At 47.9% G+C, this 14,103-nt stretch overlaps 1 protein-coding gene across 1 annotated transcript in view; it reads right to left on the reverse strand.

Annotated features, from left to right (window-relative positions):
* The window catches only part of VSTM4 (V-set and transmembrane domain containing 4), a 96,030-nt gene that overhangs the window by 49,690 nt on the left and 32,237 nt on the right, over window positions 1-14,103 (reverse strand). The window contains exon 4 of the mRNA XM_042960974.1: window positions 5,934-6,041. Coding sequence (XP_042816908.1) covers window positions 5,934-6,041 — 108 coding nt within the window. The remainder of the gene's footprint in view (window positions 1-5,933; window positions 6,042-14,103) is intronic.

A 14,103-nucleotide genomic window follows, 5' to 3' on the forward strand; every position in this document is an offset into this window, starting at 1 on the left:
GAAGTTATCCAAATAAGTCTCCAATCTATGCTCACAACTGAGTTCATCTCAAGCAGAAGTACAGCCACAGGCCCTGGAGTTGGGTGTGGATCATTACACCAATGGCTCCATGAATCGTACCTCCCTGTATCTAACTATACTCCTGTGAAAGTCCCTCCCACGCTGACCCAGGGCTTGGCCACCAGATGTGCTTTGGCCAATGAAACAATAACCAATATGTCACAAGCAAAGGCATAAAAGGCCCTTGTGCCCTGATATTTGCTCACTTTCTCTCTCTTGTCATAGGAAACTCTTCTGCGACCACGTAAAGAAGCCTGGCTGGCCTACTAGAAGATGAGACCGCATGGAACAGACACAAGTCCCCCCAGCTGATGCCCCAAAGCAGCCAGGCCCCAGCTCATCCACCAGAAGACCGCAGCTTCAGGAGCGACTCCAGCCAAGACCAGAAGAACTGCTCAGCTAAGCCCAGCCCAAAGTGCTGACCTATGGAATTGTCAGCAAATAAAATCATTGATGTTTTAAGCTATGACACTTTGGCGTGGTCTGTCCTGCAGGTGACCAGGGCAGGTTCCAGACCAGCATGACAGAATCTCAACGTTAGAGAGGGCTCTTTAGGTTCACCTGTTCCAGCCCCTTATTAGTACGTACATTCCTTCTGCATTCTGTTTACGGAGCACCTGCTCTGTGCGGGATAACTTCCAGATGCAGCAATAATAAAACCACAGTTAGTAGTTACCAAACAATTCATATATTCCTGGAATTACTCTAGATGTATTAAATAGATCAGTGATCATTAGTCTGGGATCTGCACACCATTGGGCACTCTTAGGAAAGGCAGTTTTGAGGACAGCAGTTTCTAGATCTTCACCTACCATGGTATTCTTTCCTCAGAATTCATTCTCCTGAAACATGCCTGAGTTCTGGCTGTATTCCTTTCCCTCCCTCCTCATCACATCATCCTTTCTCTGCACAAAATTGAACGCATGCCTCTCACCCATCCTGGCTTGTACTATGGAGACTTGTTCTAAGGGTAAATAGTAGGCACCAAACAAGAAATGATTTGAAACCTTGGTGCCGGTGTTGAGAAAGCAAATGACCAATGGCTGGGCATCTAAACCTTTCACCAGCAGAGAAGTTTCCAATACTTTGCTTTCAGCAAGGATTAAATAATAACCTAATCCAGTTGTCAGCTGGGAGAGTATTAAAAATCATTTTCAATGACTGATCACTATGTGACTTCGGACATGTAACTCCATAGTACACAAAGTACTGAATAGTATAAGAAAACTTTATCCATTCCTGCCTCTTTTTATGCGGAATGAAGTATTTCAGGGTTAGCATCTATGTAAAAAGTAGGAATAGATTTGGTGCTGAATTCTATTACTAAGCAAATTCATACAAGGGTATATGAAGTAAACTACAAATCTACTTCAATAAAAATACATTTCCAATGAAATGTTCTCCGTATGGTTATTATCAAAATTGATAATATCATCATGGAGTTTTGATTCTTTATACCCGTTTTCTAGATCTCATTAATTATGTAATATTGGTAACTCAACACAAAAACAATTAAAACCTAGAAACTTATGGAATAAGGAAATTTTAAAATCCTTAATTAAAATCTTTATACACATTATTTTTACAGAGAAGTATGAACAAAAACAACTGTAATAAAGTGGGATAAAATCTTGTGGTGGAAGTGGCTTGATGATAAAAGTTCAAGGAGAAAAAGGAACAATATACAATTTCCAACAGTTTTTTTTTTTAAGTGTATTTATTTGTGTGGAAAGAGACAGAGAAGCATGAGTGGTGTAGGGGCAGAGACAGAGGGAGAGAGAGAGAGAATCTCAAGCAGGCTCTGTGTTGCTAGTTCAGAGCCTGATGCAGGGCTATCTAGCAAGATATCTCGCTATCTATCTGGCAAGCTCTAGGAAGCCCTGTTCCAGGGCTAGAGTTCCAGCATATCACAAAGAACAGAGATATCACAAAGAGCAGAGACCAAGATATCACAAAGAGCAGAGACAATAGGGTTAAGCCCCTCTCTTTCCATCTGGGTCTAGTGAGCCTTCAAAACTGTCCTTTTAAGGGGCACTTGGGTGGCTCGGTCCATGAAGCATCCAACTTCGGCTCAGGTCACGATCTCAGGGTTTGTAAGTTCAAACCCCGCATCAGGATCTCTGCTGTCACTGCAGAGCTTGCTTCGGATCCTCTGTCCTCCTTTCTCTCTGCTCCTCCCCTGCTCACATTCTCTCTTTCTCTCCCCAAAATGAAATGAACATTTTTTAAAAACTGCCCTTTTGAAAGCTCAGACAGAGAAGGTTGGGGGATTGTTGGGGCCACCTCAAAGCAGCGAGTCTGGATTAATTCCTGAACAAGTAAAGGCCATTCAAAACCAGTGTGCTTGAGGAACCATTAGAATAAGTCGGGGCTTGGTCTTGAGCCATCAGGATTGGTGCTTTCCAGGGTAAGTCAAAGCTGCAGAGGCCCTGGGATGAAGTTCCAGGTATACTGGCACTAACAAAGAGCCAGGACGAAGATTCACAGCTTGGGAGGAAGTGGAAGGCAAGTAATACATGGGTGCACTTAAGTCCAGCTCACGTGAATAACGAGCACCCCAGGAAAACGAGGCAGCGCAAGGCCGGGGGTGAGGGCAGGGCAGCAGGAAGGCTGAGAGAGAAAGACACTGGCCCTCTGGCCTCCCGGCTTCCGGGATGGGCTCTGTTTATTTCAGGGCCCTCCAGGGGATTTCGTCAGGAGTGGGGACAGCTACTCTGATATCCTCTTTTCAGACAGATCTTGCCAAGGGAGCGGGAGAGCAGGTGCTGGGCTCACCTCTGCTTTGCACATGTATGCAAGCAGCCCATGAACCTGGACACTGTGTGGTTCTCACACAGGCAAGAGAGCTTAGCCTCCCTCCATGAGGCCAGGGTGCAGAATGCCCAACACACACATGGTTGCATAGAAAACGCAGACCATGTCCATATGACAAGGGGGTCTGAGCCTGATTCTATATTTGTGGGTTCAGCAAGCATATCTCATCTATGAATTTCATTTCCAGAGAGTAATGAGATCCTTTTGGAATACTTGTGACAGAAGGGAGGGACAGAGCAGGACAGAGTTCAGAAGAACCGGCTCTAAGGCCTTGCTACTCAAAGTGGTGACACCATCTGGGATCACATTAGAGGTACTGAATCAGAATCTTCATTTGAGCAGGTTTCCCAGGGAACCATCTGCTCCTTAAGGTCCGGGCAGTGCTGCTCTAAGGCTCCAGGGTCCAGCTGAGGGGTAACATTGAGCCCACCACAGTCCTCTGTCCTTGGCTCTACAGTGTGGTGGGGAGGTGCCTGGCTCCTAGGCCACGTGGGGCAGGACCTGCCTGCCAGGGCTACAGAAGGCCAGCTCCCTAGGAGCTGCGGGAGCTATGACTGCTGTTCAGGAAGGACCTTAGCAACAACCACCATGGAAGGCTGAAGGGAAATTCCTTGGCAAGGCTGGCCCCCAGATGGCGAAGGTTTTCTTGAAGACAAATGTGGAAGGCTCGGGATCAGGCTGGACGAGGCCTCTGCCACGCCCTTGTTTCAGGACTTTTCAGGCTCCTCAGCTGTGTTCTCTCTCAAACGGTTGCAGTAGGGACTGTCATTCCAGACAGATGGTGAGGATGACAGAAGAGCGTAGAAGAGCCAGTGAGCAACAACATTCTGGCCTGCCGCAGGCGCCCAGGCGAAGCTCTTGGCAGCTCGGTAGGGCTCTCGGACACTGCGTGCAGGTGCACACGAGGCTGTCCGTGCCCGCTCCGGGAAGGACGAGGGCAGTTGGGATCTGGGTCTCTAGCGGCTCTGAGTGAAGCCTGGAGGGTGTGTCTCAGTCTGCCTTGTTGGCCCTGAAGGGGAAGGATGTCTCCTGAACCAACTCCCTTGCTTTGTTTCCCCGATTCTGCCTAAGGCCTAATAGAACCTGCAGCTCAAGGCACACTTCTCTAGCATGCTCCTGAACACGGGCAGAGTTGTCTTTGGAGCAAAACGGGCTTGGAGACTGCCCAGGCAGCTTCCGAACTGCAGCAGGTGGGAGCAAAGCAGCTGGGACACAGACACATTTATTCCCCATTTGTTGAGCAGCTGTCGCACGCCAAATTCCAAGGAGAAGGGAGGAGGCGAATGGCCCGTGACTCCCGTTGTCTGCAAGGGCGGCGAGCGCATCTGTACATGTGCAACACGTGCCGCAAGCCCGTAAACGTGGGCAAGGTCTCGGAGCCTCGGAGCTGGGGAAAGCCCCGGCTCTGTTGACAGGGCAGGCAGATACCGAGGATGAAGGCAGCTCTCGGGCTCCACAGAGACCGTGCGGAGCACAGTGGGAGCGGCACGAGCTGTGAAGGAGAAAGGTGTGGCCATGGGCCTTGCTCTGTCTCCGGAGCCCAGTGTGCCAAGTGTCTCTGTGCACCTTTCGGGAACTCTTTTGGCCTGGAGGCTGACCTCCAGGCCCTGCCCTCTGGCTTCGGTCCGGTCCGTGAGACCAAAGCAAAGCAGCAGGGGAGGAGGGAGGGAGAAGGAAGGGCTGAGGAATGCATAGTCCTGGCTCCCTCCCTGTGGCCTCCTGGTTTGGCACCGTGTGGGTCCCTCTTCCGCGGCTCCTGTTGGTGACCCTTCTCCCACAGCTACAGCTCTTGAAAGTTCTGGAATCGTCCTCCCCTTGTCTCCTAACTCTGTGCTGCAAACAGCGTCCTGCAGGCTGGTCCCTGAGTGCACCCCCTCCCTCCCTGGTCCCCTTAGCCCTGCCCACACTTCGGCCTCAGCGGAGAGGCCCTCTGGAAGCAGGGCTCAGTTTCCCTGTTTGAGTGTCCCCTTAGACCACGGCCACCAAATCTGACACTTCCCAGCTTTGTAACCTTGCGCTTACGCGTAACCATAATCACAAGTTATCATACACACAGGACACTTACGAGAGTCAGAATGTGTTAAAGTTTTTGTTGTTGTCGTTGAACTTAATCCTCATAATAATCCTAAGAGCCTGGCACCCTACTGCATTCCCATTACTTAGATGGGAAAGGTGAGGTAGAGCGGGTAAGTCATCAGCTGTTAAGTGAAGAGTTGCCATCTGAACCAGAGCCAGCCTAATTCCAGAGCCCAGCTATCACCCACATCATCTCTGGGAGCTACAGCGTCCGCACCCGTTTCGGGAATCCACAAGGGGGTGCAGCCCGGAGGGTGTTTCAGAGGAAATGTACAGGATCTGGTGGAAATGTGACATTGAGGCTTGGTGAGAGGTGGAGAATGAAGAGGGAAAGCAGGCAGCCTTCATAGAAAGAGAAGAATCAGCGTTCCCAGAATTGGAATCATTAAGAGAGAAAACGCAGAGCAAGAAGGGGCTGAGGACACATTCCGGGCATCAGGGATGCCAACAGGAAAGGAGATGGAAGGAAGTGAACACTCAGGCCGGGCGGAGCCTTCCTAACTCCACCTGCCTGCCAGGCACAGCGCCAGTACTGTGAATAATAACACTCACAACAGTGTGCTAACTGAGGAAGGCAGTGTCTGCCCCATTTCATTTCGCAGATGAGGAAACTGAAGCTCAGGGCAGTTCAGGAATACATCTAAAACCGGTCTTCTGTGGCAGAGCCGGGATCAAACCCAGGTTCATCTGACTCCATAGCCCCTTCTGGGAGAATGAGAGGAGTAAGGGCCACCCCCCCCCCCCCCAGAAACCGCGGGAGGAAGGGACATGAGAAAAAGAGGAATTTAAATGTGGTCACAGTTGATTTTAGCAGAGTCTCAGGGAGACACAGCTCCTCACTCGCTGTACTCACCAGTCACAGGTAAATAATCCCTGACTCATGATGCATTTTTCAAACAAGGTTATACTTTGCCCAGCGTCTTCCGCCTGTCTGTGGTTTGGTAGTGCTCCCATTCCAGACATGACCTTATCTATCTGCTTACCTCTGGATTTCCTCTTGCTAAACACAGACTGCCAGATGATGGTCAGGGTGAAGAGTAGGACGCTGAGAATCCCCACACAGCACACGAGCACGGCGTATATGTAGATATCTGAGGGCAAGGACACAGCGGAGCATTGTCAGGACGAGCCAGGTCAGAGGAGATGCACCAAGTAAGATACACTTCGTACATTACCAAAAATCAACTCAAAATGAACCACAAGCCTAAACAGAAAATATGAACTAGAAAACTTTGGGGAAGAACACAGAGGAGAAAAGTCTTTGGGATCTAGGACTAAGCAGAGAATTTTTAGACTTGACATGGAGAACATTATCTATATAAGGAAAACGTGATAAATTTGATTTCATCAAAATTAAAAACTTTTGCCCTGTAAACAACCATATGAGGAGGATGAAAAGACAAAACTACAGACTGGGAGGAAATATTTGCAAACTGTACAACCAACAAAGGATTAGTATGTAGACGATAAAGAACTCTCAGAACTCAACAACAAAAAATAAACAAACAATCCTACTAGAAAACGAGCAGAAATGTACAGAGACATTTCACCAAAGAGAATATATGGTGGTAAATAACTTCATGAGAAGACGTTCAACTTCCTTCGCCATTAGACAAATGCAAATTTAAATCGCAGCGAACTATCTCGCACACCTATCAGAACGACTAAAATAAAAAGCAGTGACAATACCCAATGCTAGCAAGGATATGAATAAACTGGGTCACTCAACAATATTGCTGGTGAGAATGTGAAGTGGTACAGCCACCCTGGAAAATAGTTTGGCAGTTTCTTAAAAGATACATCTACAAATGCCCTTCACCTCAGCAATTGCACTCTGGGAAAATGAAAACTTAAGTTCACACAAGAACCTGGACATGTATGTTTATAGCAGCTTTATTTACAATAGCCCAAAACTGGAAACTGCCCAGATGTCCCCCAGTGGGTGAATGGTTCAACAAACTGGAGTCTATCCACTCCCCCCCCGCCCCCCAGCTACTACTCAGTGATAAAGTAACAAACTATTGACACATCTAGCAATCTGGAACCTCCAAAGAATTATGCTGAGTGAGGGAAAAAAATCCCAAAAGGTTACATACTGTGTGATTGTATTTATATAATAGTCTTTATTTTTTTAATATTTATTTATTTTTTTAATATTTATTTATTTTTGAGACAGAGAGAGACAGAGCATGAATGGGGGAGGGTCAGAGAGAGGGAGACACAGAATCTGAAACAGGCTCCAGGCTCTGAGCTGTCATCACAGAGCCCGACGCGGGGCTCAAACTCACGGACCGCGAGATCATGACCTGAGGTGAAGTCGGCCGCTTAACTGACTGAGCCACCCAGGCGCCCCTATATAATATTCTTGAAATGACAAAATTATAGAAATGGAGAACAGATTAGTGATTGCCAGAGGTCAAGGAGGGAGTAGTTGATGGGAAGCTATCAGCTGACGGGAGTTGATGGGTTTGGCTATAAGAAACCCTTGTGGAGATGGAAATTTCTGTATCTTGGCTGTATCAATGTCAATATCCTGGTTGCCATATTGTACTGTAGTTTTGCAAGATGTTATAATCGGGAGAAATTGGGTTAAGGGTACAAACTGATACAAGGGATCTCTATCACTTCTTAGAAATACATATTAACCTACAATTACCTCAAGATAATTTTTTTGAAGTTAAACCGTGATCATATATGTCTCAGTCAATCTGCTATAACAAAACACAATAGACTGGGTGGCTTAGAAATAAACATTTACTTCTCACAAGAGCAAGGCGCTGGTAGAATTGGTATCTGGTAAGAACTCTTCCTAGTTTGGAGATGTTTTCTCTTAATAGCCTCACATGGCAGAGAACAAAGAGAGAGCAAGCAGGCTCTTACGGGGGTCTCTTCTTATAAGGGCACTAATCCTATTGGTGAGGGTTCTACTCTCATGATGTAATCACTTCCCACAGGCCCCACCTCCTAACACCATCATATTAGGAGCTAGGATTTCAACACATGAATTTGAATTTGGGGGAACACCAATATTGAGCCCATAACAACGTTCATCCGTTTCTTAAACTCCAGTAATCAACTTTAACACCAATCTGATTGAGAAAATGCCAACTGCTAGAAAGTGAAAGGTGGGGGAGAGCACCTGGGGGGTTCAGTCGGTTAAGGGTCCAACTCTTGATTTGGGTTCAGGTCATGATCTCAGGTTCAAGCCCCACTTTGGGCTCTGTGCTGAGAGTGCAGAGCCTGCTTGGGATTCTTTTATTCCCCCTCTCTCTCAGCCTCTCCCCAACTTGTACTGTCTCTGTCTCTCTCTCTCAAAATAAATAAATCAATTAAAAATTTTTTTAAAAAAGAAAGTAAAAGAGAATCTGAAAGCATTCCTTTAACCTTCTATGTAGCAAAAAGCTACAGATGTTTGAACTTAGCAACAATATTTCTCTGCTGACAAATTTCTTTAGCCAACAGACATTTACAACGTAGCAACCAGCCACATTCAGCACTCTCCTAAGTGTAAGAAATAGAACAATGGAGATTTAAAAGCCTCATCAAGAAATCAGAGAGCTGCATGGTATTTGCACCAATAGGAGAGTGTGCCTAGTACTCGAAACACACAGAAAGAACTCAGCCAACCTGAGGAGGTCACAAGGAGCTTCAAAGAAGGCTGGAGCTCTGTGCTGAGTCCTATCTAAAATAACACAGAAGGGGTGCCTGGGTGGCCCAGTCGATTAAGTGTCTAACTCAGTTTCAGCTCAGGTCATGATCTCACAGTTCATGAGATCGAGCCCCACGTCAGGCTCTACGTTAACAGTGCAGAGCCTGCTTGGGATTCTCTCTCTCCCCACCTCTCTGCCCTTCCCCAACTTGTGCGTGCTCTCTCTCTCTCTCTCTCAAAATAAATAAATAAATAAACATTAAAAGGTAAATAAATGAAATAGCATAGAAAATGCAAAATACATAGAAAGAATAAAAATACAGGGAGAGAGTGACAAAATTTTATCATATCAATGTAAGTGGCTTAACAGTACCTTATCATTGGCTACTCAAAATGTTTCTGTTTCCTTTCACAAGTGACTGTGATGGGGGTTCACAAACCAAAACCCTGATGTACCTCTCATATTAGGTTTTTAAGATTAAGTTCCTAGAAGTGGAATTTCTGGGTCAACAGGAAAGTACCTCTGTAAAGCCCCTGGCACTTGGAGAAGCAGTTAGGTAAGTGCCCAAAAGGCAGGCAAGCTGGGGGAGGTGGGGGGCTGGCCTCTACAGTGAGCTGGAGAGACGAGGAGAGAGAATGGGATGGAATCAGACATCTCAGGTTCCTTTCAGCTCTGTCCTTCCTGCCCCCCTTTACTCCCACCCCCCGCCCCCACCGCCCCGGGGAGTCCAGTCAGCACTTTTGCCCAAGCTAGCTTGAGTATGCTTCTGTTCATGGCAACTTAGAAGCCTGGACTAAAAGTACAATAAGTAGAAAACATAGTAGGGCTAGGCTGCAAAGTGAAAGGAACACCTGTCCTAATATTTAAGGGAGCAGGAAGGTGGGTAGGGTCAAGGAAGAGTCTCCTACAGAGGGAGACAGGAGCCAACCACAGAAGCAGAGGAAGACAGAAGTGAGAGTTCTAGAAGCCAAGAGAGGAGATGTAAGAAAGATTCTTTAATAGCATCAAGTGCTGCTGGAAAACATCCATTGGGTTTTCCTACTAGGAAGCTACTGGAAAAGTCTTGGGGGGAAAGCCAATTCAGTAGGATGGTGGAGGCCGAGCCAGATTACGGGGGTCGATGAGTTCAGTGGTATGTGAGGAGTCTGGGACAGAAGCAGAGGAAACCCTCTCCCACAACTAGAATCAAAACTGCCTTTGAAGTTTTGAGAGACACCTGTGTCTCAGATGCATGGGCTTTGCAGGTTCAAATGGTAGAGAACTCGGTTGAGTGGTTGGAGGTAGGGGCTTGGGTCTCTGTTTAAGCAATGAAGCTCTGAGAGCTGGAGCAGAGGTCACAGACCAGGATTCATGACAGGCCACAGGATGGGCCAGAACACAGAGAACATATGGCCAGTCCTGGATTTGCACACAGTTGAGCAAGCTGCTCGGGGATTCTGCCGCATAGCCATTTCTGGCACAAGAGGGTAGCAAATGATGTGGCCCCGTTGCCAGGCACGCAGACATGGGGCAGGTGGACACAGCATCTGCCCCGAGGGGATTTCCAAAGACGCAGGACCCTGGACCACAGAGGCAAGGGCAATTTAGCTTCAGTCTAGTTCTTGGTTGGAGAGACAAACTGTCATACTGAAGTGTCTGCACCACTGGAGCAGAGCAACGTCCTCCACGAACTCCCTCTTCATCGAAACCCTTTCCCTGGTTTCGAAACTGCAGGAATCAAGCAGGGACAAGGTCGTGGTGAGAATCTCCCCCAAGCATCCCCAGAAGCATACCGTAGGCATCTGTGGCCCATTCTGCCCCAGCAGGAGGCGAGGGGCTCCAAGAGGTCCACGCTCTGGTTTCAGATCACAGCCTCTACCACGTGGCACAAAGGGGGCTCTCCACAGGCAGCCGTAGCTGCAGAATCATCAAACATCTGGCCAGTCTGGAAGGCTCAGCTACACCACCCCGCACACAGGCCCCCTGGGCTGCGGACCCTGGCTGGCATGCATCAGCTGCCTGTGTGGGGGTCCCCACGGGCCTAGGATCAATCGTGCCTGCTCTCTGTTATGTTCTTGGAGCTACAGGAACCTTAAAAAGTGTCACCTTGCAGGAGAAGAAAAGCTCAAAAAGAACACCTGAGTTTCCCTGGATCGGGCAGCCACCGGTACCCCAAGGTTCCAATTTTTTCCTCTGTTCCAAGCATTCCTTTTGCTGCATAAAGACAATCGCCCCGTTTTATCTACTCAAAACACTGAAACCATCTCCCGATGATTTTCTCTGCAAAGGTAAAACCCTGAGCCATTTCAGTCAGGGTCACAAAACACCTCCATCCAACACCACCTTTCCTCCTGGATGAGCCAGAGCAAAGCTGTGCCCTGCGGAACTGAGAGCAGCAACAATGTTTCAGCCAGCCATCCTTGGGCTGGAACGCCAGCCCAGTATCTTCTGACTTTCCCTTAACTTTTATGTAAACACTTCTCTAATTATAAACGTTGGCGCAAAGGTTTTAAAAAACTCAGACCGGGCCAAACAATGCTTGTCTGGAGGCTGAATCCAAGCGCTCAGATCCACATTCAACAAAACATCTGCACTTAACCAAATCTGGGATTAGCTTTTAAAACGCCACATATTACCTGCATGCTCAAAATAATTCTCAAAACCTTGTTATGTTCCTCAAATCCGTTTGCAGTTTTGTCTTTTGCCGCTGGACTTCCAAAGGCACCGATGTCATTTTTAGACGCCACTGCAAGCCACCATGCAGAAAATGTCTCCCTACCATCCCCAGCCCAGGCCTCCCCGAAGCAGATGGCAGGGCCGGCAGGCTGGAGTGACACTCACGCAGCGGGGAGGCCGAGACGGGGTGCACAGTGTACTTGTGCCAGCTCCCGCCCTCCCAGAAAACCAAGCCACCGCAGGGCAGGCCAGGCCAGGCAGAGAGGCCCCAGTGAAAGGCAGGCGGCACCTGTTGCCAGGCAACCCTGAGGCCTGCGGGGGTGTTGGGTGGGGGGGCTGTGAAGCCCGGTGACCCCAGCATTCCTCAGCACAGCGAAGGGACCACCTCTCCCCAGACCGCTGACTCTAGAAAGTCGATGGCAGTCCTCCACTCTCCCAGGGAAAATGCAAATGCCAAGATCTCAGGTCTAGGCAGCAAACTGTATGCTTCTGCTATTTTTTTTTTTTTTTTTTAAATCCAGTTTGTAGTATCATCTTGCTTGGTGAGAAATACCTGAGCAATAGCCCTGAGGGATTTTAACTCACTCCAGCATCTCACCAAGAGGCCTGACGATACTGGTTTTGTGCTGTGGGCGCACGGCCAGCTGAGCCGAGCCCCAGGAGGATGGAGGTCCCCTCGCACTCTCTGCAGCAGCCCTTCCATCCAGGAACAAAAGGGCAAAGGCCTGGGCTCAGGCGCCAGGGAGTTTCATCTGTACCCCTGACCTCGCCAATGCTGTGGCTGGGTTAAAAAAGCAAAATGCAAGGCCGCTGCTGCCGAAATCACAGGGAAAGAACACTGGAAACAGCTGCTCTGAGGCATTTTACATAGTGAGGATTCCAATTATGCTTTTCTGAAGGGACCTCATTCTCTGTCTGTGTTGACAAGTAAGCCCACGTCAGGCTCCGGCTTTTGTGTAGAGTTAGGTCGAGAGTGACCCTGATTTCCATAGCTACATGTGAATTATAAAATACTATTAATCATACAAAGCGTTTTAGACACACTGATTATGCTGCAAGGCATGGTGGGACCAAGTGCTGCAACCTTTCCCAACATACCAAGTTTTGTTTTTTGTGCCATGTTGTCTAAATATGGTCCTCAGACCACTTGTACTGGGGAAACACCCTGGGCCCCAATAAAGTACAAATGTTTTGCTCACTTCCTAAATGCAATAATCGGATTCTCGGTGGGGAGCCCAGAACCAGGGTTACTAACAACCCCCCAGGAGATCTTTATGGATCTGATGATAAACAGGGCTCCCGCTGTTACAGCTGCCAGTGACCTACCTTAGGGATGCCCTGGATGTCTCCATACTTCTCCCCATCGTAGGGCCCAGGGCCCGGGTCATGGGGCAGCTCCGAGGAACATGGGGTAAATCAGTTGTTTACTACTTTGCTCCGTGTGGATTAAAGTTGCTTTCATCTCTTTGCTAACAAACAGGCATTCCCTGAATGAAAGGCTGAGTGAGAGAGCTGGGGATTATTTTGCTAGGAGAGGGTCATTAAATAAAAAGACAGCTACAAAGCCTGCCTAAGAAAAGGCAGGGAATGCAAAGAATCGCTGTTGGAGATCACACGATCTGAGAAAGAAAATGTTTGAAACCTAATGGCCTACCTGGGTGACACCTTCTAGTTTGCAAATAATGATCACAATTATGATTATATGTTTCCTAAGAGAGCAAGCGCCTCCATCCACTGCTTTTAACTGGCTATTGAAAGAGGTGGGTTTAGATCCAAGTGCCTGCCCCCTCATTGGGCAAGATCTCCTTCCATCACATCTGTTAGTTAACTAAAGGTGGTGGGAGGCCCCCAAGGCACACACATGTCCCTAGATCTGTTTGGCAAGGTGATTTATCATCAGTAAATGTCATGCCTTCACAAAATGTCACCTTTCACAATTTCCTGATCACCTTTTGACATTAATCAGTTTTTCACTGACCAAAGGCTCTGCCTAAGAACTCACAAAGTACATTCTTTCATTGCTTTTGGCCATAATCCTCATCTACTTTGTGATAATAATTTCTGTGAACCTTCCTTACTCCAAGTAAGGCAAGGTGTCTCAACCTCGGCATTCTTGACATTTGGGGCCAGATAATTCCTTGCTGTGGGAGCTGACCGGTGCATTGTTACAATGTTTAGCAGCCTCCCTGGCCTCTTCCCAACAGATGCCAGTAACATCAAAATTCTGGTTGTGGCAACCAAAAATGTATCCAGACATTGGCAAATAGGCCCTGGAGGGGCAAAATCACCTCCTGCTGAGAATCGCCACTCCAAGGTTCAAACCTGAGCGCATCAGAATCACCCAGAGGTCTTATGAAAACCCCGATTGCTGGGCACTGCCCCTAGTGTTTCCGACCCTGTAAGTGAGGGTAAAGCCCAACAGTGTGCATTTGTATCAGGTTCCCAGGGAATGCTGATGCTGATGCTGCTGGTCTGGGACCAGCCAGGGCTGTATGCTGGGATCACCTGGAGAGCTTTAACCAAGTCCCAGCTCAATCAGAATCTCTAGAGATGCGGTTCAGGCATCAGTGCTTTTAAAGATCCCCAGGGGGCTCTGATGTAGGCTGAAAATCACTTGCTTAAGGTTTTCAGACTGTTTCCAGAATCCCCAACTCCATATGAAACCTGAGATAAACTCTGTCACAGTAGGTGCACATTTCATTTTTTTTTTTAACGTTTATTTATTTTTGAGACAGAGAGAGACAGAGCATGAACAGGGGAGAGGCAGAGAGAGAGGGAGACACAGAATCTGAAACAGGCTCCAGGCTCTGAGCTGTCAGCACAGAGCCCAATGCGGGGCTCGAACCCA

This window comes from Panthera tigris, chromosome D2 (assembly GCF_018350195.1).
Source record: "Panthera tigris isolate Pti1 chromosome D2, P.tigris_Pti1_mat1.1, whole genome shotgun sequence".
NCBI classification, from domain to species: Eukaryota; Metazoa; Chordata; class Mammalia; order Carnivora; family Felidae; genus Panthera; species Panthera tigris.